At 44.9% G+C, this 22759-nt stretch overlaps 1 protein-coding gene across 11 annotated transcripts in view; it reads left to right on the forward strand.

The window, feature by feature from the left end:
* Positions 1-22759, forward strand: part of MAST4 (microtubule associated serine/threonine kinase family member 4) — a 668112-nt gene that overhangs the window by 465468 nt on the left and 179885 nt on the right. For 2 of the 11 annotated variants that reach the window (XM_055123961.1, XM_055123964.1), the window contains exon 1: positions 11915-12049. The exons of the other annotated variants lie outside the window; for them this stretch is intronic. In XM_055123961.1, coding sequence (XP_054979936.1) covers positions 11958-12049 — 92 coding nt within the window. In that variant the 5' untranslated portion in view covers positions 11915-11957. Of the gene's footprint in view, positions 1-11914; positions 12050-22759 lie in introns of those variants that run through there. 11 annotated transcript variants of the gene reach the window in all.

Below are 22759 nucleotides of genomic sequence, written 5' to 3' on the forward strand. Positions count from 1 at the left end.
ATAACAAGACTTTGACTCTGTTATATGTGTGAGTTCTGGAAATTGAGTGGGATTTTTTCCCCAGTTAAAAATGCTTAGTCACATGTGCTGGGGGAAAAGGCAGGTGGGATGGAGAAGAGACCACTAAGTAAATGATCGTTGGAGAGATCACTCAGGATGGTATATGCGTGCTGAAAGTAGGCTATGGACCAAACATGATGGCTGCTTAGTGCCAATATTTCAAACTAGAATACCCAAAAGGAGAAAAAGAGTAAGAGGGAATGTGTCTGCCACAGAGACAGAGGGTGGGAAAGGGTGGAGGTAGCAGTAGGGACACTGGGAACATTGGTTGTAGAGAATGGGCACTGGATGGGCACTCCAATGGGTGGAGGGATGGGTACTTGAACATTGTCTGATTGAAACATAATCACGAAAATCTGTAAGTCTGTAACTATCTCACGATAGTTCATGAAAATAAAATGCTCAGTCATTCTGGGCCTGAGGAGATAGTGAAGCAGGTAAGGCACTTGCTTTTCACCTGGGTTCAATCCCCAACACCCCATATGGTTCCATGAGCCCCATCAGGAGTAATCCCTGAGCCAAGAGTAAGCCTTGACACTGCCAACTACTACCCTTACAACAACAATGCCAAGGAAACACAACCATTTTATAGACTCACAACAGAATTATAGAAGGGAGAATGGGCACTGGTGGAGGGATGGGTATCAGAATTGTATGACTAAAACACAAGCATGAAAGTTTGTAGGTCTAAAACTGTACCTCACAGTGATTCACTGATAAAAAAAAATTAATAATAATAATAATGCACACCAACTCCAAGAAATGTCATCCAAATTGTAAAGTTATTCCATGTCTTGTGACTGTGCAGTTTTTACCCAAGTCTCCTCTCACATATATAAATAAATTTTGCATGCTCTGCAAAACCAAAAAAAAAAAGAAATATAGAAGGGAACCAGAGTGTTAGTACAGAGGTTACTGTGGCTCTTGTCGTGTGTGCTTCTGACCCTGGTTCAATCCCTAGCACCACGAGATTCTCTGGGAATCACCGTACACTGTCCTGGAGACCCCCAAATACCACACATGTGGCTGGAAGGCCTCTGCACTGCCACAGTGGCACACATATCCCCAGCATCATCAGCATAGCTGCACAGCATTTTTGGGGTTCTCACATTGAACCACTCACCCAGGGCCTCCTGAGCACTGATTAGAAGACCCCCTCCAAAATTTATATTTATAATCATTTGGAGGGGGTCTTCTAAAATGCTTATTTTCATATGCATACAAATATATTTTAGGCAAACTAGAACCTCATTTTCTTCTTTTATTTTAAAATAAAAAAAAATTTCAGGAGCCTTTCCCATTGATTACCTATTTTTAAAAATATACTTTAGTTTCCTTTGGTTACTCTTGACAAGTTGCAGCAAACTAGTATGGAAAAGGTCTTTATGAAAGTTCAATAATAAGTCAAAGTGTGAACATTTGCAGGAGGCTGAAATCACTGTGTCAGCAGGCTGAGCGCCCTCTGAAAACACTAGGAGAGAGTGTTTCCTTGCCATTTCCCCTGATTCGAGCTGCATTCTTCACATTCTTTGGCTCCAGGCCCCTGTCTTCATCTTCCAAAGGAGCAATAGAGCATCTTGCTTCAGTCTCACATCAAGTGTGCTGAGTCTTCTTCTGCCTCCCTCTGATAGACACCCTTGATGATATTTATTTGTTTCAGTTCCATTGGCTTCATGTTTGAGCCTCATCTGGCAATACTCAGAGGCTACTCCCAGCTCAGTACTCAAACCCAGGCCTCCTGCATGAGAGTTTCTGCTCAGTGCATCCAGCTGTCGCCCCTGGCCCTATGATTCCATATAGAGCACAACAGAACAATCCGGGGACATCTCAAGATCCTTCATTTAATCACATCTGCAGAATTCCTCTTGATACAATCACACAGCTTATGGAGTTGAACTTTATTTAATCTTGGGATATATTATTCTATAGAACACAATGGCTATTATTGGTTTTATATTACTTCATTGTTTTTTACTATTATAGTATTTCTCAAAATTCCCCTTGGGTTTCTCCCTCAAATTATGCTTTTATAAGGTATCTGAGACTGATCTACAAATTTCTAGATCTTTGTGCATATGCTTTATTATATTTGTACAAATTCCATGGTGTGAACAGAGTTCAAATATATATGACTTGCATATATATTCACCTATATGGATATTCATGTATACATGCATTTGTGTGTTTGTTTTCTATCTTGTTTTCTTGGTAGAAAGCACTTCTCTCCTTATATTTTCATTCGAGTTATCACCTTTTAGAAATATTTTCCAGTTAACTTGTTAAAAACATCTGGTTGAGGAACTAGAGAAGTAGCTCAGTGGTAGAGCAGAACACATGCTCTGTGGTGTGTGTGTGTGTGTGTGTTTGTGTGTGTGTATGTGTAGTGTGTGTGTATGAGATATATTAGTATGTTCAGATGAATTTAAATGGGGGGTGGTGTATTTGGATTTGGGAGGCCACACAGATAGGTACTCAGGTATTGCTCTTAGCTGTGCTCAGGGGACCATATGCAGCGCCAGTGACAGAACCTGGACTGGCCACCTGCGAGTCAACTGCATTTATGCCTACTCTTCCAGCCCTGGTGTAATATTTCTTAAAAATGTTTGTTAGTAGAAAAAATAGCATAATTCATATACATAAATACTGAAATTTGGTTGATAGCTTCTTGACTAAAATTTTTCCACTCACTAAAATAAAACTTACATTCTTCATAGACATGTTACCTGTTGGTTGTAGAATAATTTGATCAATTTTGACAAATAGTATAAAATTCTGAAATTGTTACAAAAGCACACGGCTTCTACTTCTGTCTATAAATGCTCCTTAGGTGATACTTGGATGAAAATACTTACCTCTTACTATAATGGGATAATTTTCCATAACTTAAAATGTCTATCCTGGAAAAAAATTCAAGAAAGAAGGATTGATAAATTACCTTGACTTTTATATTACCGAAAGGTTTTAACATTAGCTACTAAAGGACTAAATATAACTACCCTGACCCACTTAAACCAAATTGACACTTCTTATAATTGCACTGCAATTCATGTTCAGGAACTGGATGAGAAACGACGTACCTTAGACCCGACTTCTGGATCAAGAAACGCCGTGTCCTTGAAGTTAACATCTGATTCAGAATCCAATGCAATGATTGGTATCTGAGTGCCTCTTTTAGAAAGGATTTAGCATGTCTTGGTTTCCTGAGACTTTGAAATCCTAGACAGAAAACCTGCCTATAGAGACAGCATATATAGAAAAGAGAGTAAGTTTGTGAAACTCAAAAGACACAGGGATGGGGGGTAAGGTCGGTAGTTTTTGAGAACATACACAAGACCCCTAATATCAGGAGTCTAAGCCTAATAAGTATCTTTCTACCCCTTTCGATTCTTTCCTCCCTTGTTATAACCTGTAGCCCGAGCATTGCATTGTAAATTTAAAGATAAAGTCAATCTTGTCCCTACTACCCCCTCAAGGATTCTCTTACTCTCAGGGAACTTATTTGCAAATAGATTCTTTTGACTGGGCAAGGAACCATTTATTCCTGCAGGAGCACTCCAAAGCAGAGTAAAGCCTGGAAAATGATGTGTAACCCAATGGGTATGAAGGATGGGTGAAGGGAAGCTGTAAACAGAAAGGATGGAATCTTCCAGATTGTCAAATCAATGCTTTGACCTTCAAGTGTTGCTCTTGCCCCCCTGCATGGGTTGCATAATTCCGTTAGGGTCCGGAGTCTGTTGGCAGTGCTTCTGGATTAGAATGGAGAGTTATCTCCAACTTCTCCACTTACCTCTGACTCTCTCCCAGTCATCTTCCTACAGGATGACTCACTCCCACCCTAAAAGGATGACATACTGGAAGCCTGTCCAGTCCCTCTCCCAGAGGGTGGAACTTTGTCAGACTAAGCTTTGGGGCTTCCCCCAGAACCTAACCCTGCATAGCAGTTGATGATATTCTGAGCAGCAATGATTCAGAACCTCTCCCAGTCCATATGTGCGGGGAGGGGTTCTGAATCAGTCCTTATGGGTCACCGGGCTCTTAAATAAATGAGAGAGTCAGTTATTTGGGAGGAAAGCTCGTCATTTCTGTATCTGTCTTTTCTCCTGTCTTGAATTTTATTCACTATGTATTCTGAGCCTCTTATTCTTCCAGGATTAAGAGGAATTCCAGAGATATTCTCTTTCCATCCCTGACAGTCTTCCACCTGTGGAACCTCATCCTTCAGCTCACCTGCAAGGTTATATAACCCTGCACATTCTATCAGAAAATGATCAGTTTTATTTATTTTTGTTTGGCTTTCCTTTTTAGAATATGAGTCCCCTTCATACAATATTATTATTATTTTGTTGTTGCTGTTTTTGAACTACATCATCCATTGATTCTCAGGGGCTATTTGAAGCTTAGTGCTTGGAGGTTGCATCTAATATTGCACAGGGGACCATGTAGCACTGGGCATTGCACCTGAGGCCCCTTGGAACAAACCATGTGCTCCAGCCAATTGAGCATCTCCCTGCCCCCTGTACTATTGTTTAAAAACGGGTTTTGGTCTTGTTTTAGTTCTTGGGCCACACCTGATAATGCTCAAGGTTTTCTCCTAACGCATAAAATGGGGTGCTGGGGATTGAACACAGGTTGGCCACATGCAAGCACCCTACCCATTGTACTATCTCTCAGGCTCCTTAAATATTTTCTAATCATTCAGGGAGAATGCAACCCTCTTTATTCATATTTTGGTTTTCTACATTTGATTCTGTTTCACAGCTTACTTTTTATTGATTTTTTATGGTGTTCCTTACATATATAAAACATAGGCTCTACTTCTGATCTACATCTCTGGCATCTTATATTAATCTCTTTTACTTACCTTCATATTTTAGTAATGTTTTAGTAATGTGAGGAAAAATGTATTTCATAAAACTAGAATACCATTCCTTCAACCTCCTACCCATTGATGCTACTTTTTCTTCACATTTCTTGCCTAATCTCTGTGCATTTTTCTCCAGATACACAGTGCCTATAAGAATTGAGTATTTAAGGGACTGGAGTGATAGCACAGTGGGTAGGGTGTTTGCCCTGCATGCGGCTGACCCAGGTTCAATTCCAAGCATCCCATATGGTCCCCCAAGCACCGCTAGGAGTAATTCCTGAGTGCAGAGCCAGAGAGCCAGGAGTAACCCCTGAGCATCACTGGGGTGACCCAAAAAGCAAAAAAAAAAAAAAAGAATTGAGTATTTAAGATGGCCAAGTTGATAGACACAGCCTAGCCTGGGATCCTTAAGTCACCATATAGAAAGCAACCAGAATAGGTCTGGGTAGCTTTGGAGAATTATAGTAACTGCTTGGTCTGAAGATAGGTAGAGAGAGGGCAAAGATAGTTTATTGCAGCATCCTCAGAATATACTGGTCAGATGGAACTCACTTGGGAACTCAGGCTTTTGGGGAGGGTCTTCCAGGTGATTCTCAGGAACCCAGGGTGGGGGTAGGGGGGACCCACCAGCAATTCTCAGTCAACTTGGCTGATGGTTCAGCACAAGTGCCAGAGGATACAGTAATACTTAGGCCCTAGGTTGTCATGCATACTTGGGTCATTCTGGCACTGCTTGGAGGCCTCCAGGAATGCCTCTTGGTGATGCTCAGGGCACCATGTGATGCCAGGAATTGAGCCACTATACCTCTGGCCCCTGGGAACTAAGTCTTCATCCCACTTTCCTTGGCATCTTCTCATAAGACATGACCTCTGGCCTGATTGTCAGTGTCTGGCATGACCGCTTCCTTCACCTCACACCTACAACAGGAAATAGAGTGTCTCATGGTGTCTGAGTCTAAGGCTTGGCTCCAGAGCTATCGATATGACACTCTTCCGTGGGGACAAACCTTCATTGGGCATGGGATAGAGGAGAAAAAGAGGAAGGAGGCAGAAAAAATCAGATTCCTTTCAAGAACCTGAGTGAGTGAGTGAGTGTGTGTGTGTGTGTGTGTGTGTGTGTAGTGAGGGGTGAACAGTAAAGAATTTTGCCTCTTTGGGTGAATGGATTTGGGACACAGCAGCAGTGCTCAGAGCTTACTCCTGGCTCTTCACTCAGCTGTCACTCCTGGTGAATCTCAGGGGACCATAGACGTGCTAGGGATCAAACCAGGGTCAACTGTAGGCAAAGGCAAGCGTTTTACCTTCGTACTATCTCTCTGGCCCCCTCTTCCTAAATACTTGTTTTAGTCTAAGCCTGCTGTTCAACATGTGACAAACTTATTTTTTAATCTCAGTTACCTTTCACATAAAAACAATGGCCAGTGATATTATCCTGATTGAGTCCATGAGCATATGCGATCACAAAGCTTGTCCATTCCACTGAAGTAAGTGGAAAATCTTGCTCAATATTTGTATATTGATGTTGACCAGCTAAATCATCTTAAGACTTTCCATTAATCTCCGTTCCCTCTTGGGTCTGTAGCCAGAGTTCTACTGCAGTTATAATTAAACCATACTCCAGTTTCTGCCTATATAGTTATTTTGTCTGTAAGAAAATGTCAGGAGTTCTGACAATTTTAATTCTTGTGTTTGCTAACTGCATTACCTTCTGAATCATAGGTTCCCAAATCAAGTCAAACAGGTTAGAAGACAGGTTACACTTTGGTGTCACACCTACTCTTATCTTAAGAGTGTGGGAACATATCAGCCACTTTCACTCTATTAACTCATTCATCTCTGGCTATTGGTGCACTTTACTTTTATTTTTTTCTAATTCTTGTCCAACTGAAATTTTCTCAAACCCTGTAAATGCCAAAAAAACTTTAGAATGTTCCCTATTTCAAAAAGCATTCATGTCTGGGTATATTCAGTTGAGATTCTTCAGGATGCATTCCTAAAAATGCATCAAGTAAAAATAATAATGGCATCTGCTGCCCATTGGCTAGGATAGGTGTCATTCAGCTAAGGGAAAAAGCATATGATTCATGTCATTGGTTTGTCTATTTTAGTTGCTTTCATTTTTGTGGGTGTTTCTCAGATACTCTGGCCATTGAGAATACAAAAGTTGAGAACAGAGAGTCATTTGGTCTAGAAATCATCTGGAAGTCATTTAAGTCTCCCTTTGACCCTCTGCAACACCTTCCAGTCACTTGTCCTTAAACCCTGCTAAGTTTTGCTCTCTCGAATCAGCCTTTCTCATTTTGGGCTCCAAAGACTCTTCATTTCAGTACTGAGGAGCAGCTCCTGCCCAGTCCACAAGTTTCCTTTCCTTCTCTTCCAACACAGAAGAAGTGCCTTCAATCTCCACCAGCTAGAGCGCCCTTCCCAGGACTCTCTTGCCATTTGGATGATACTTCTCTGTGTCACCTCTAGATGAAATAAGCACCCATAAAACCAAATACCTGAAAGTGGGCACAGCACTTTGGGTGTCCCTTTGAGGGGGGGGAGTGGAAAGCAAGTTTCTCTTGGATTCGGGTGAGACATTTCTTAGAGAAATGTTAAGACCTGAGGGATGTGAACCCTCCTGTTTCTGGTTTCAGAATCTAGATACACATAATCAATAATAGAAAGTGTTTAGAATTTAAAATAGCTTCCTGGGGTTCTTAGAAATTCAGGATTGAGAAAATAAATGGACCTGTTAGTACCGATAATTTCAGGGCATTTTAGGTGAAAGAATAGCTACCCAGGTATCTAGGTACTTGAATCTTCACTCCAAAACTATTAAATGCTTACCTAAATCAAGAGCTATCAAGTTTGAGAAATATTGAGTTGTTTTTTTTTCTTTTACTTCTTTTTAAGATAGCTTTGGGGATGGAAAAATAGTACAGCTGTTACAGTGCTTGCCTTGCATTTGGCCGACTCAGGTTCCATCTTTGGGCACCCCCATGCCAGAAGTGATCCTTGAGCACAGAACAAGGAGTAATTCCTGTGTGCTTCAGATAAAAATTCAAACTAAAATAAAAAGGTAGCTTTAGCTTTGCTGAATTCAACTACTAAGAATGACCGCATGAACAGTGAATTATAATCTAGTGCATCTCTTATTTTTGATGCCTGTTTAGTCTCTTAGAAAGTGACCCCCTTGTATTTTCTGAGGGAGGTAGCATATTGGACCCTAGCTGGCAGTGCCCAGGAGTCCTTCCTAGGTTGTTTGGAAGAGTCTGTGGGAAACAGAAATGGAACCTAGGCCTCCCACATGCAAAGCATGCACTCTAGTCCCTTGAACCATTTCTACCTGTAAGTAGGCCTTTTATAGATTCCATAAGAATGGGGAGGGAGATGAAATCACTTTTCTAAGGTCACATTAAGAGTTGGATACAGAGTATAAACCCAGGAGTTGTTTTTTTGTTTTTGCTTTTTTTGGCTTTTTGGGTCACACCCGGCAATGCACAGGGATTACTTCTGGCTCATGCACTCAGGAATTACTCCTGGCGGTGCTTGGGGGACCATATGGGATGCTGGGAATCGAAGCTGGGTTGGGTCGGCTGCATGTAAGGCAAACGCCCTACTCGCTGTGCTATTGCTCCAGCCCAAACCCAGGAGTTTTGATCTGCATTATTGTCCCCCTTCATCAGTGACATAAAAAAGGTTGAAAACCACTGATCTTTACCCTGTTCCACAAAAGGCATCTTTCCCTTGAGCAGTGGTCTCCTCCTGATTGATTTTGACCCCAAAGGAACATTTGCTAATGTCTACAGGCGATTTTTATAACCACAATTGGCATCTAGTGGTTAGGGGTTAGGGATGCTGCTACCCATCCTCCCATGGACAGAACAGCCCATAGAGCACAGTCACTGTGCTAGATTGCCAGTGGTACCCAGGCCAGGAAGTGCTGCTCCAGAGCACAGTACTGTTTTTATGTCAGTTTTTTTCAAAAATATCTTTCTGGATATATTGATCTCCTGCTTTTCAAAAGTTCGCACTACACCACTTGGCTTTTTGGGTTTTTTTGTCTTGTTTGTTTGGGGGTCACACCTGGAAGTGCTCAGGGCTTACCTGGCCCTGTACTCAGGGATCGCGCTCCGGGCAGGGGGTTCATGGCTGTTTTTTGTATTTTAAATAAATCAAAGAGAATTTTTGCTTTTTTTTGTCTTTTTTGCTTTTTGGGTCACACCTGGCAATGCACAGGGGTTACTCCTGGCTCTGCACTCAGGAATTACCCCTGGCTGTGCTTAGGGGACCATATGGGATGCTGGGATTTGAACCCAGGTCGGCCGTGTGCAAGGCAAACGCCCTACACGCTGTGCTATCTCTCCAGCCCCAGAGAATTTTTGCTTTTATTTTGAAAAGCAAAATCAGTACCTAGTTTCTTCACTATGTCTTTTCAGCCAAAGAGACTCTTAATCAGGAATGCTTTACTTCCTGATAGCAGAGGAAAACTGTTCTTAAAACACTTATTAAAAATAAAATCTTTTAGTTTTGAGACCCGACCCAGCTCTGCCCAGAACTTACTCCTACCTCTGTGCACAGCGATCACTCCTGGCAGTGTTCAGGGCAACATACGGGGTGCCAGGTATTGAACCTGGGTCAGCTGTGTACAAGATAAGTGCCTTGCCAGCCTTACTATCTCTTCCACTCCCTAAAACACTTTTTAGAAGACATAATGTCAGAGCTGGCTCGGTGGCAGCAAGCACGTGTCATAAGCATAGGGCCTTGAGTTTAGTCCCTGGTGCTGCCGGCATGCACCAAGGGGTCCTCAGCTCTGCTGTCTTGGCTAACCAGTGTTCCATCAAGTGTTGTCTGCATACAGCACAACTCCCAAAGAAGGGTGCAACCCCTTCTTGAGTACTACAGCTAAAAATGATGTGAGAATACTGCAACTTGGCATGCAAATCCCCCCAAACCCCATCTGAAATGTAGGAGCACCATAGCCAGGTACACATGTCATCCCTGGTCATTGTAAACAAAACGCAGGAAAAGGGGGGAGGAGGGGACAGATAAATGATGAATGAATGAATGAATGAATGAATGAGTGTTGGCTCAGTTTGGGGCAGACAATATTGGATCACGCCCCTAAATTTTTAATAGTGTTTTTTCAGTTGTAATTTTTTTAAAAGGTTGCCTTCTTTGTTTATCTTTCTTTTATAGATTTCAAAGATATGAGGAAGCACAGGGGATACACGAAGAGATAATACACAGGGAAGCCCTGGGCTAGAATTATCATCAAAACCTCTCAGAGACTCTGAGGTGAAATATTTGTGTTAGCCACAAGATTTAAATAAGAGCCCACTTGAAGGCCCAGTTATAGGCCATCCTTGTCAGCTGACCTACCCTTACCCCAACTCCAGGACCTTTTTCTGTAAGCAAGTTTGTTCCCAGGACTTACAGGATGCACTAAACCCCTTTTCACATGTTAGTTTTGCTTAAAACTAAAAAAAAAAAAAAAAGGAAAAAAGAAAAGTCAAAGATATCCTTTGCCATAACACCAGTTTAAATTCCAATTTTTTTTTTGTATTCTTTTACACAGACATGTGTGTTTCTGGGGGGTTATTTCAAAGGCATGCCTTTCTGCAAAATCAATACTATCAATTCAACACCCCATTCACCTCCCCCTCTCTCTCACCCCACCAATTTCTTTTCAGCTCTTAACACCTCGGCAGGACAAATAATCCAGCAGTGGTGAAATAAATATAGGCAGCACCTCTCAGGTCGGGGCTGACCATTCCCTGGACAGGGGTCATTGCAGCCCGGGAAACCAAACAGGTGTGCACCCTAAGTCATTCATCAAATGGACCTAAACTCATCCACGGAGTGCCCTGAGGTTCGGGGCGGGCGGCTGCCCGGCGGTGGTGGCGTGCTTTTCCAACACGACACGGCGTCTGTGCGGGGAGAGTAATTACTGGGGATCCATTCAGCAATGAATCACAGCTCGGATTTCAGGTGTGCGCAGTGCGCCTTTCACCCGGGCCCGGGCCGCCCGTATTTATTTGTTTAGTTATTTACTGGGGGGAGGAGGAGTTGCGGTGGGGGTGGGGAGGGATCCATCCGGGGCCAGGGCTGGCGGGGGGGGGTCCCCAGTTCAGGCAGGCGGAAGATGCTGGGGGCGTCCCCGGGCTTCCGTGGCGCAGAGTGGCCACGGGGCTCCCGCTCCCATGAGGCCGCGCTCTTGGGGGAGTGCTCGGGGAGGGCAGAGCGTGGCGGGGTGGTCCCCACACCCCAGCCCCGGGCCCCCTGGGAGCCCGTGGGTGCCTCCACAAAGGTGCCGGGCCCAGAGGCCGCCCACAAGCCGGTTTTTGTGAAAAGTGCTCCTGGAAGTTTCCTTTTTTTTTTTTTTAAACCCCTTTCTGCGGAGGGGCGAGAGATGCGGCGCTTTTTCTATTTAAATTCTTTTCCTTGTATGTAGATCCCCCCCCAAAGAAGCTCGGCACTGGGCATGTTCGGATGTTGCACGCTCTCGCTGATAAGCAACAGCCTCCCGGAACCAAAGCCTTAAAATAGTCATTGCCCCCGCCCACCCCCACCCCAGCCCCGGTCCCCCCGCCGGAGCTGCAAATGGTATCTGCCAAACAGATGACAAAGTACCTTGGAGTGAATCACACGCAGACAGCATTTGGAGCAGAACGCACGGCCCAACTCTTGTAATTACTGTTTATAGCCGGCCGGGCTGACCAGGAGAGGGCAAGCCCAAGAGGAAATAAGTTTCCTGAATCTGGGAGGAACGGCCGTGTGTTAATGAAAGGGCAGGACGGCTCCGTCTCAGATTGGCTCCAAGTTGTGTTTTGAGCTCCTAGTTCCCATCACGTTTCCCGGGAGGGAGTGAGTAGATCATTGGGATTTTTTTTTTTTCCTTCTTTTGGTTACCCCCTACCCCTACCCGGCCGTTTCTTTTCTTTTCTTTTTTTCTTTTTTTTTTTCTTTTCTTCTTTTTACCCCTCTGTTTCCCTACATCCCCGTTTTGGTCTTATGGCCTGGAACCCGCAGTGACTGGAAGAAAGGAATGGATATGTCTGACCCTAATTTTTGGACTGTGCTCTCAAACTTTACTTTGCCTCATTTGAGAAGTGGGAACAGGCTTCGGAGGACACAAAGGTAAAAACAAACAAACAAACAAACAAACAACCCAAAAATACGGTGGTGGTGGTGGTGTTTGGGGGGTGGGGGGGGCATGCGTGGCCTGAAGAAAGAATTCTTTGGGTTCACAGCCGGGGACTGTGGGAAACCCGCGGCCACGAGGGTTTGGTTTTTCTGGGGGCCACTGGGAAAAGTTGATGGTTGGCCAGGACCGCGCTGTTTCAGGGACTGCCTGGGTCTGGGAGATTTCCCGAGTGCTCGGGATGAATGTGCCGCGCAGAGCTCGGCTCCTTTGAATTGTGAATGGTGGGGAGAGAAAAGGGAAGGGGGAGGAGATACTTTGTCCAAGTCTGCCTCTTTGATCGCTTGGTGTTGATCCATTTCATTCACCCAGACACTGGGGCTTCTGCTTCTCATTGTGGAGCCTTTCAGATATGCCTCTCTATTAAATATTTGACCTTTATAAGATGCAGATGGCCAGTGGTAAGAAAGCTCAAGTTAGCCTGTTTTATATTGTCTGCTGAAAGAGATGATAGGTCGACATAAACTTTGTCGCTTGTTTCTTTTCTTTCCTAAAAAAAAAATAATAATAATAATTACTGACGTTTATTTCAAGCACACGCCTGGCCTTTTCATTTGGGGGTATACATTCGGCAGAGTAGATGGGATGAGGTGCAAAGAAATTGAAAAATCAAGAGAGAATTCATGCCACAAGTAAGAAGCAGTTCAGAGTTGGCTGCTGACACTTGGGCTGAGAGAGTAAGATCTGGAGGGAGGCATGGAGCCCAGGGAAGGTAGCATGAGAGAGAGCTTAGAGGGGGCACACCCGCAGAGCTGTGGAAATAAAGATTCTTTGTTTTACTTTAAAACTTGCCCTGCACATACTGCTGGACATTCAAATAAACAGGATACAGGTTATCAGATTGAGAGCTTCAGAGTCCCCCTGTGCCACTATTTATAAAGAAGGAAAATCGCTTGTTCTGTTTGGTTGCACCTGAAACTTTTTGTAGCAGAAATGCAGATATGCAATATGTTGAAAAAATATAGGATCTTTTTCTTTTTTCTTGTTCTTTATTCAAACATTTCTTTTCCTCTTGAAATTTCCATGCTGTTTCTTGCATATCCAAAGTGCATATATTCACATTATACTTTTTATATATAGTATACCTCTTTTTATTGCATTCCACAGCATTGTGCTTCAGAGATACTGGTTATTTTTTTTTTCCAATATACTCCACCAACAAAACTAAAAGCATACGATTCCTTGAGGACTCAGATGATGGTCAGAATCTTTAGCGTTAAAATATTTAAAAAATTTAGATACATATTGTTTTTTATGTAGACATAAAGCTGTTGCACAGCAATCGATCATCCAGTAAAAAGAAAGCATATGTGAATATGTGCCGGGAAACAAACAAACAGAAAAAAACCAAATTGTGTGTGACTTGCTTCATTGGGATATTTGCTTTAGGGTGGTGGTCTGAAACTGACCCCCGTATACCTCTCTGTGACATGGGTATGTATAATCCATAGCATAAGCGCATGCGTGTTCTATTTTACAGATTTGTCAGTCCATAGTTACCTTTTAATGCAGCCTTAACCGTGTTGGTGTGGTGAAATCATGTTGGTTTCTGATGGGGTGCTTTTCGGCAGGTAACTTTGCCTTTCTTCTTCTGGGTGCATGTCCTAAGTGAGACCCCTTTTCATAATGGCCATTTTTGTTCAGGCCTCAACCCCCAGCACTGCTCCACCACTGAAGCAGGGTGTGCTGTGCCTGGGGTCTTCTCATTATGGTCACTCCTACCACTTCTACCATTTCATGTGTGACGTACCCTTAAATATTCCTGAGTTGCCTAGCCCTGCCTCTGAGGCAGCCTCTTCTCTCACGGGGAGCCAGTTCCCAGACGTCTGCCTTGGCATCACGCTTCTCACTGTTGGCTCTGTAAAAGCAGCTGGCACTTTCTTCCCCTCTTCAACCTACCTGTTGATGGCATTGCAGTGCATCAAGTCCGTGAAGAAGTCTTAGATGGCTCTGAACCTGAGCTTAGAGCAATCTCTCTCTGGCTCGGAGCACTGCACCGGCTCACTGGAGCTCAGGGCCACGGTTCTAGAGTAGTCTGGCGCTTCCTAACAAAAGGGTGTGGCCAGGTGGCAGCCTCCACCCCTCTGTCATGGACTCCTGTCTGCATCCTGGTGAAGTCACTGGCCCTGGAGTTTATAACCTTCTTTCTAAGAATAGTGGTGGTCCATCTGCTATTCCAGGTTTTACAGAGTTTGGAAATTATACCCTGAAGTTAATCTCTCTCTAAATCTAGTCTTCTTCTCCTAGGGCCTTGCCCCACTTTTTATTGATAGTGTAGGTTTGAAAAGACGAAGGGCAGGTACCTGATCTCCAGGCTCGTGTGCTAGTGCATGCTCTTATTCATTGAGCAATTCCAGCACTGTGTCCTTGCCTAAGCACATGCTCCGTGCTTACAGTGCAAATCTCCCCCTTCTGTCACCTCCTTTAAATCCTGCTTTCAATCCTGTCATATCATTTTGGGTTGGGCGAGGTATGGAGGGGGCTGGGGTGGCTGGGTCACACCTAGTTATGCTCAGAGCTTATTCCTGGATCTGCACTCAGGGATCACTCCTGGCAGTGCTCAGAGTACCATATGTGGTGCTGGGGATTGAACCTGGGCAGGCTGCATGCAAGGCAAGTGCTTTAGCTGCTGTCCTATCTCTCTGGCCCCTCAGCCCTGTCTTATTTTTCAAGTCTCTTGCTGGCTTTGTTCCTTGCCTGAATCCTTGTCTGAGTAGGGTTCCCTAAACCTATCTTGTCACAAAGACTTCTTCACTTCCAAGTTGTCCTCCTTTAACCAGCCCACACACAGCCCAGTTTTGTGAAAAGTGCTCCTGTAAGTTTCCTTACACTTGGCCCTTGCACTCAACTGGACCTGTTTTTGTCCCCGAGAGTATCTGTCGTGCCCAAGCCTGACTTTTCTGCACATTTGCTGACCTTGTCAGATCATTCATTTTGCCTGCTTATCCCAGCTGCTTGCTTTGAAATAAATTGAAATTTGATGAACTTTCTGGTACCCTGTTCTTTAGTGTCAACTTCTTGTGTCTATAATAAAATCTGGCTTTTGGTCTGTGATGGAGCATTTTAGGGCTCACAGAGATAGAATCTTTTTGCCACTTGCTTGCACAATGCTTGAATGGTCAGACTTTTCTGCTGAACCTGTATGGCCCTAGAGGTTGTTGACATGGGACCTTTGGCTCTGCTGTCACAGACATGCCTTGCCAGTGCCCTCTCACAGGAAAACATAGAAAGTTCCTTAGGTACACAAAGCCCCAGGTCTCTAACTCCCAGGGCTCTTGAGGGGAGGAATCTGCAGATGTATGTGAAGGCCTCGACTCTCACAGTTATGATGAACCTGGCCTGGTTTCCTGTGCTGCGCCCCAATGAGAGATTGTACCTCTGGTTCTTTGCTGTGGCAGGCTTTGGGTTATCAGGATGCACACTGACTGTGCCTGCTGTTTGCCTGCAATGCTCACTTGTTTTTATAGTGAGAATTGGTGGGGTTTTGCACCCTCCCCCCCTTCCCTTGTTTCCTTATGGCTGTCTCAAGACAACCACCCACCTGCTGCTTTCAGAAACGGAAATACAGGCTGACTGGACAGATGATTTCAACTAAATTTGTTGTTGTAAATCTCAGTAGTAGTTTGCCTGCATTGGAGACTGTAAATCTCCTAGGTTTACATCCAGGTGAGGATCCCCTCACAATTAAGAGTGGCAGTGAACCTGACTGCTTTATGTCACCTCTTATGTCGATAGCATCATTTCTTTTCTCCTGGGATGAAAAACATCGGGAAAAGTGGGACCAAGCTTCTCTTTGCCTTCTGCCTCCTATCTGTTTTTTTGTTTGCTTGTTTGCTCTTTGGGTCACACCCAGCGATGCTCAGGGGTTATTCCTGGTTCTGCACTCAGTAATTATTCCTGGTGGTTCTTGGGGGACCATACGGGATGCCGGAGCTTGAACTCAGGTCGGCTGTGTGCAAGGCTCTACCCTCTGTACATATAGGCTCCGGCCCTATCTCCTATATGTTATACTCAAAGAAAGGCCAAAGGTTAATTTCTAAATGTTGCTGCACCTTTGAGGTGTGTCTTTAGTTTCGTTAAAGTTCAGTCTAGAGAATCCAAAAGATGATTGATTTTTATACTTAATGTTGAGCTCTCTGTCACGTTTTCACTGGGCTTCTGTGATTGTAGTTGAACCTTGCTGACACCTAAATCAGACTTGTACCCGTGAGGGCGAATGGTGACTCAGTCAATGACCTGGAGCCAGATTCCAGAAGTAGAACTCATGGGATGGGTTTTTTAAATTTTGTTTTGTTCTTTTGCTGAATTCACATTACTCAGCAGTTGCCATGAACGTGAGGTCCATTTGAGGATCCATAATGGCTGTGGTTTTCAGTATGTATTGAAGTTTTATGGACTTCTCATTTTCCCTTCAGATTCATCTGTAGTGTTTGTCAAATTTTTCTCAGTTTTTTTCATGGAGATGCATTCTGTCGATGAATGGAGACTAGACTTCTCTCCTGCCCTGGCATGTTAGGTATTAGTGAACTTGGTCTCACCCCTTTCATTCAAACCCAGTTTTAAATCCGAATTTATTGAGCAGCTATTGTGTAACTAGGCAATGTGATCCAAACTTTAAAGCCAGAGGCCTGCATTGTGAATCATTGCAAACCAGGATAATAGAGGAGTCTTTGCAAGGTACATATAAGCCTTAGGAGTGGTCATGGTAAGAGAGACATTGGTCTGATGAAGCCAGAAAAGGGAAGAAACCAACACTTCAGGGATAGATTGGTGTTTATCTGACAGAAGGTCAGCACCTTCCAAGGGTAAAAGAAATGGTGTGTAGAAAGACAGAGGCTCTTGGCCAAAGAGATTTCATGGAACTACCCATAGCTTAGTATTGCTGGAGCATAAATAACCAGGAGCATAACTCAACATTGCCGAAGCATAAAATTTGAAGCACCATGGCTTGGAGAGCTGATCTAAAACTGGTTCACCTGGGTTCAAATCTTAACTTGTGGTGTTGAGTAAGTTATTTTCTGTAACTTCCATCCATAAGATAGAGACAGGTAAATGACTTTGGAGGATTGTAGTGAAAAGTGAAATGTGCTAAATGCAGTGACTGAAAACTTGCTATGCATTTCCAGCTATTAGGACTGGGGAGAAAGTTTAAGGCTTAAGGTTTGCCATGCATACAGCCAATCCTGGTTTGATACCCAGTACCCCATATGTTCCCTGAACCCCATCAGGAGTGATCCCTGAAGAGAGAGCCAGGAATAAGCTTTGAGCACTGCTGGGTGTGGACCACCCCTCCCCCCCCAAAAAAAATCTATCTTGTCTGTCTCCTCATTGTTCATCAATTTTCTCAAGTGGGCACAAGTAGCATCTCTATTATGAGATTTGTTGTTACTGTTTTTGGCATATCGAATACGCCACGGGTAGCTTGCCAGGCTCTGCCGTGCGGGCGGGATACTCTCAGAAGCTTCCCAGGCTCTCTGAGAGGGACAGAGGAATTGAACCCAGGTTGGCCACGTGCAAGGCAAATCCTCTACGCACTGTGCTATCACTACGCCACACACACACACACACACACACACACACACAAATCCTAACTATGAATATTTACTCTCAGTGCCTGAAGGGTTGAGGTACTTAATATTTTTTCCCACTTCCCTTTGTTGCTTTAGTGATAACCACTGCCCATACACTTGCTTGACTGCATGATTGCACAGTGGGTTATAGCACTTCCTGGGGGCTTAAACTTTCATTGTGGTCTCACACATGCTTGCTGGGGGCCGCATTCCTGGCTGCAGTGCTCACACATTGACTGTGCCACTCACCTGGGCAATACACTTAATTATTTATTTTGACTTTTTGGGGACATACCAGCGATTATTCCTGACTCTGCACCCAGGAATTACTTCTGGTGGTAATTAGGATGTCAGGGATCAAACCCAGATTGGCTGCATGCGAAACAAATGCCCTTCCCGATGTACTATGGCTCTGTCCCCAAAAAATGACACTTCAGTTGTGCTGCTTGCACAGGTGTGACTGGGTGCCCGAGATCACGTGGCGTTGCCACACCTGTGCCTGAGTTCACAGACAGCAGTGCTGAGAAACCTGTTCAGCCTAAGTGGGCACACCTGGGGTCAAATTCTCAGTCTTGTGCTTGTGAGGCAGGCCTTTTAAACCACGGAGCTGGCCTCAGATCCCCTGGGGTCTGTTTTGTTTTTGAACTTGGCCTTTGACCTGGGTGTCCAATGGGAGAAATATGTGTCTGGTGTCACTGGGTGTCTAGGGCTGGGGCTGGAGAGTGAGACCTAGGCCAGTGCACACATCATTGCAGGAGCCTGTCTGTCTGCATGGCCTTCAGCCGGAGTAAGAATGTGATGAGATGATGCCTTTGAGAGAGGTTGAGGATATCACGCTGGTCCAAGTGGGTGTTATTGGCTCTAAAGGATGTCGAAAGATCCTAATGTAGCCCTGGGGGTTTTGCAGGAGGGAGAACATAAACACCTAAACCCAGTAATTGCTGAAAGAGGAGACCTAGGAACTTAGCATTGACCTCACACCCTGGAAACTCGGTTAACTCTACATTGATGGAGCACCTCGTGGGGGCTGAGTGCCATGGCGCATCCTTGGCTCTTTTTTTTTTTTAATTGAATCACCATGTGGAAAGTTGCAAAGCTTTCAGGATTAAGCCTCAGTTATACAATGCTTGAACACCCATCCCTTCACTAGTGCACATATTCCCATATTCTACCACCAAGAACCACAGTATACCTCCCCCCCAATCCCCAGCCCCCCACCCCGCCTGTGTAGCTGATAAATTTCACTTTACTTTCTCTTTACTTTGGTTATATTCAATATTTCAACAAAAAACTCACTATTATTGTTTGGAGTTCCCCTAACAAAGTCGGACCTGCTGGAAAGGAAGCATTTGATAATTTGTTTTCCATTGCTGAGAATGAAGAGATATGAGGTCGTGTGGCCACAATAGTGGCTGTGAGGTTTTGGATTTCTGGATTTTAGTATTTTAGTAACTAAGTCCAGAGAAATTTCTACCAGAAGTTGCATCATTGCTAGCTCCTACCTCTCGGATACTTTATATTCCACATATGAGTGCAATCTTTCTATGTCTATCTCTTTCTCTCTGACTCATTTCACTAAACATGTTGATCCACTTATATGCAAATTTAATGACTTCATCTTTTCTAACAGCTGCATAGTATTCCACTGTGTAATTGTACCAAAGTTTCTTTAACCAGTCATCTGTCTTTAGGCACTCTGTTTTTTTCCAGATTGTGGCTATTGTAAATAGTGCTGCAATGAACATAGAAATGCAGATGTCATTTCGACTATACCTTTTTGCCTCTCTGGGATATATTCCCAGGAGTGGTATTGCTGGGTCAAATGGGAGCTCAATTTCTAATTTTTTGAGAATCGTCCATATTGTTTTCCAAAAGGGCTGAACAAGTCGGCATTCCCACCCATTGGCTCTTTTGACCTCAAGGAGTCTTTGTTCATGGCAATGTCCCATGATCCCAGAGGGCAAAGGATGGCAGGGATCGAAGAGCCCAGGCCTCCCGAGTGGGCAAGCATCCAAGCGTGCCAGTTAAAGCAGTGGTGAGAGTTGGGCAGAGTCAGAGCCGAGGAGAGAGTGACTGTGGAGGGCTCTTTAGATAATGGGGTCAGGGCAGGGCTTCGGAGAAGGTGATATTTAAAGTGAGCCCTGAAGGATGGGAAGAGTACGGGGCATGTCTGGGAACAGCGGAGAGCCCGAGGCTGGCAGCTGCCTCTGTGTAGTTCCTGGACACTCCAGAGAGGCCGGGCCTGAAATTACAGGCTTGGGAGGGCTCATTAGGACCATCTGAGAAGGACGTTAGATTAATCTGTGGGAAAACTGAAGAAGGCCCCTGGAAGGAGTGGGCAGAGATGCCAATCGGGACGGGAGAGGCGACGGGGCAGAGTCCCGGAGAAGGAGGGAAGCGAGCACTGTCGCCTCAGTGCTCCCAGCAGGACTGTCCACCTGTCGCTGCTCTGGAGAGGGACCCTGAGGGACTCACCCACTTCAGCCAGCCCAGCAGCAGTTGGGATGGGACTGGAGCGGGGAGGGGTGGGGGCGGGCCAGGACACCCGAGTGCAAGGGTGGGGTGGGAGCCCCAGAATCTCCCCACACTGTGTGGTGCTCACTCGGGGTACGCCCCTGCCTGAGCCCCAGGTTCCGCCCCTGCCTGAGCCCCAGGTTCCGCCTGAATCACATCCCCTTCCTCACCCTGCTGCACTCCATTGTGTGCCGAGACATTTCCTCTTCCCTTGCGCTCTCTGGAAGCTCCAGTTCTCACCACAGTCTGGGGAGCAGCTTCTGTCTGCCCTGCTTGTGAGCAGCCTGCCCCGCCACCCCTGCTGTCTTTAGCCAGAAGAGCCCGTTGTCTGCTCCTGAGCTTGCGCCCACCTTCCCCACCCCATAGGGGGCTGCATCCTTGCCCACCTTGGCCCTGTGCCTCCTCCCCGTGCCTGACCTGCAGCCCTGCCCCTCCCTGCGTCTCTGCATCCGTTCCCTCCCACTCCTTGCTGTGCCCAGGCCTGTTTCCTAACTGCCTTCTTTCATCTCTGCCCCTCGCTTCATGCCCCGCACCGCTCTGCCCGGTTTGGGCCTTCAATTCTCTGGTCTCAGGTTTAGCTGGAACCTGGGTCATGTTCCAGGAGGCCCTCCCTTACGCCCGCCTAGCAAGGGATACTCCCAGAGAGGAGGGGAAAGCCAAAACTCCAGGTTAACAGCTTTGAGCAGTAGTAGGAAGAGTTTGGAGGGGGGCGGTGAGGGGGGTATGGAAATCTAGCTGCTCCCCAGCCCCCGCCGGAGCTGCATGTCCCCATGGCTCTGCATGCATCCTGTATCCCGTTCAAGCTCCCGGATACAAAGGACAGGCGCAGGAACATGCACATTTTGAAAGCTGCTTTTAGCCTCTAGTGTGAAGCTTAGAATAGAAGATTGCAGATTGTTTTGCCCCTTGAATATGTAGGTCTTTTGTGAGTGAAGATGAGAAAGGCAGGGAGGAGGACAGGAATGAGTGAGAGATGTTGGGTGCAGAAAGTAGATTTCCAAGGGAGTTTGTGAAAAGTCAGCCTTCAGAATGTGGAACAGTTGGAGCCTGAGAGGTAGTACAGGGGTTAAAGCATTTGCCTTGCACGCAGCCAAACTTGGGTCGATCCCCTGGCACACATATGGTTTCTCAGATCTCACCTGGAGTTATCCATAGCACAGAACCAGGGGTAAGGGGTGAACATTACTGGCTGTGGCCTCAAAATCAAAAACAAAAAGAAGATGGAATGAATGTCCCATGGATGGATACAGACTCACCATTGATCTGATTGGTTCACTCTGGGAAGGGCTTGTGTCTTAGTAAGTTCACAGAAAGAAGGTAGACGATTACATGATTGTATGGCTTTGTCTGTCTCTCTTTACACATATGCCCTGTTACCAGAAGCCTCTGTAATATCTCTAGAACAAGGGAATCATAACCTTAAAATAGAGACCATCTGCCTTCTGGGCTAAAACTGACAGATGTTGGGCTTGGAAATTCATTTCAGTGCCTGTGTCGAAGTGGCCTATAAAGGAGAAAGTTTGAAATTAGGGCACTTTGTGATGAGTTGGGAGATGCCTCCTTGTCTTGGCTGACATGGAAATCTGCTGGTGTCTCCGATGAAGACAGGCAGCCTGACCCCCCGCCCCCATGGGCACCCCATCTCCAGGGAGTGATCAGGCACAAAGCTATGAGCAGCTGAGCTGTCTTCACTCCCTGAAGCCTTGTCATTTGGGAGTGACATCGCGGTGACTGAGTAATCCCTTTGAAAGTTTAGGAGTTGCGCCAAGTGAGTGAAATGATCCTGGGGCTACCTGGATGAAAGGAGCACAGAAGTTGCTCATAAAACTTGTGTTTAAAGTACAGTCTGTCTCTGTCCCTAGAAGTCTTGGCTTCTAGAGTTGCAAATATGGGGTCGGTAACACCTTTTCTAACTAGAGGTATCAGCACAAATTCCCCATTGTGGTTAATATTGGTATTTCTGGTGATGATTTTTCTCTTCTGTTACTTGATCATGAAAAAAACTTTCATGTGAAGTAGGCTATAAATTCTGAAAACCTTGGCCGTAGACCTTATTAAAAGAAAAAGGAGTAGTCGTGGGAGTTTGAGCTACATGAAATGCCATTGGATATGCTTGTGAGAGAAGGCACCTCTGCCCAGTATCAGATGGAAGCATCCTGTTGACTTTGTGTTAAGACAAAAGGGGTCCAAAAAGATAGTTTAGGTTTTGATCAGAACTTAAAAAGAAAGCAGATTGGTGAGACTTATAGTCATTAATGTCTGCTTCTTATCGTAACCTCTAATTGTTTGTTCTATTATAGAACTCCAGAACTTTAAAATTTGACTTATTTTTTAGTCTTACATTTGTTACTTACCATGGGATGGTTAATTTTGGGTCTTTAAGGAAAGTAATTGCAGGAAAGAATATGGGGAAAAAATCCAGAAATTGACCTGTGATCTGTCTGTCACGAATTGTATACTCAACTTGTCCAGTAAACTTTTAGCTTTTCAAAGGGAAGAACCAAGTCCATGGAAATTTTCTGACCTGACATGGAAAGTCAGATTGCAGGTATCTTCCCTAGG

Source organism: Sorex araneus, chromosome 1, assembly GCF_027595985.1.
Source record: "Sorex araneus isolate mSorAra2 chromosome 1, mSorAra2.pri, whole genome shotgun sequence".
NCBI lineage: Eukaryota > Metazoa > Chordata > Mammalia > Eulipotyphla > Soricidae > Sorex > Sorex araneus.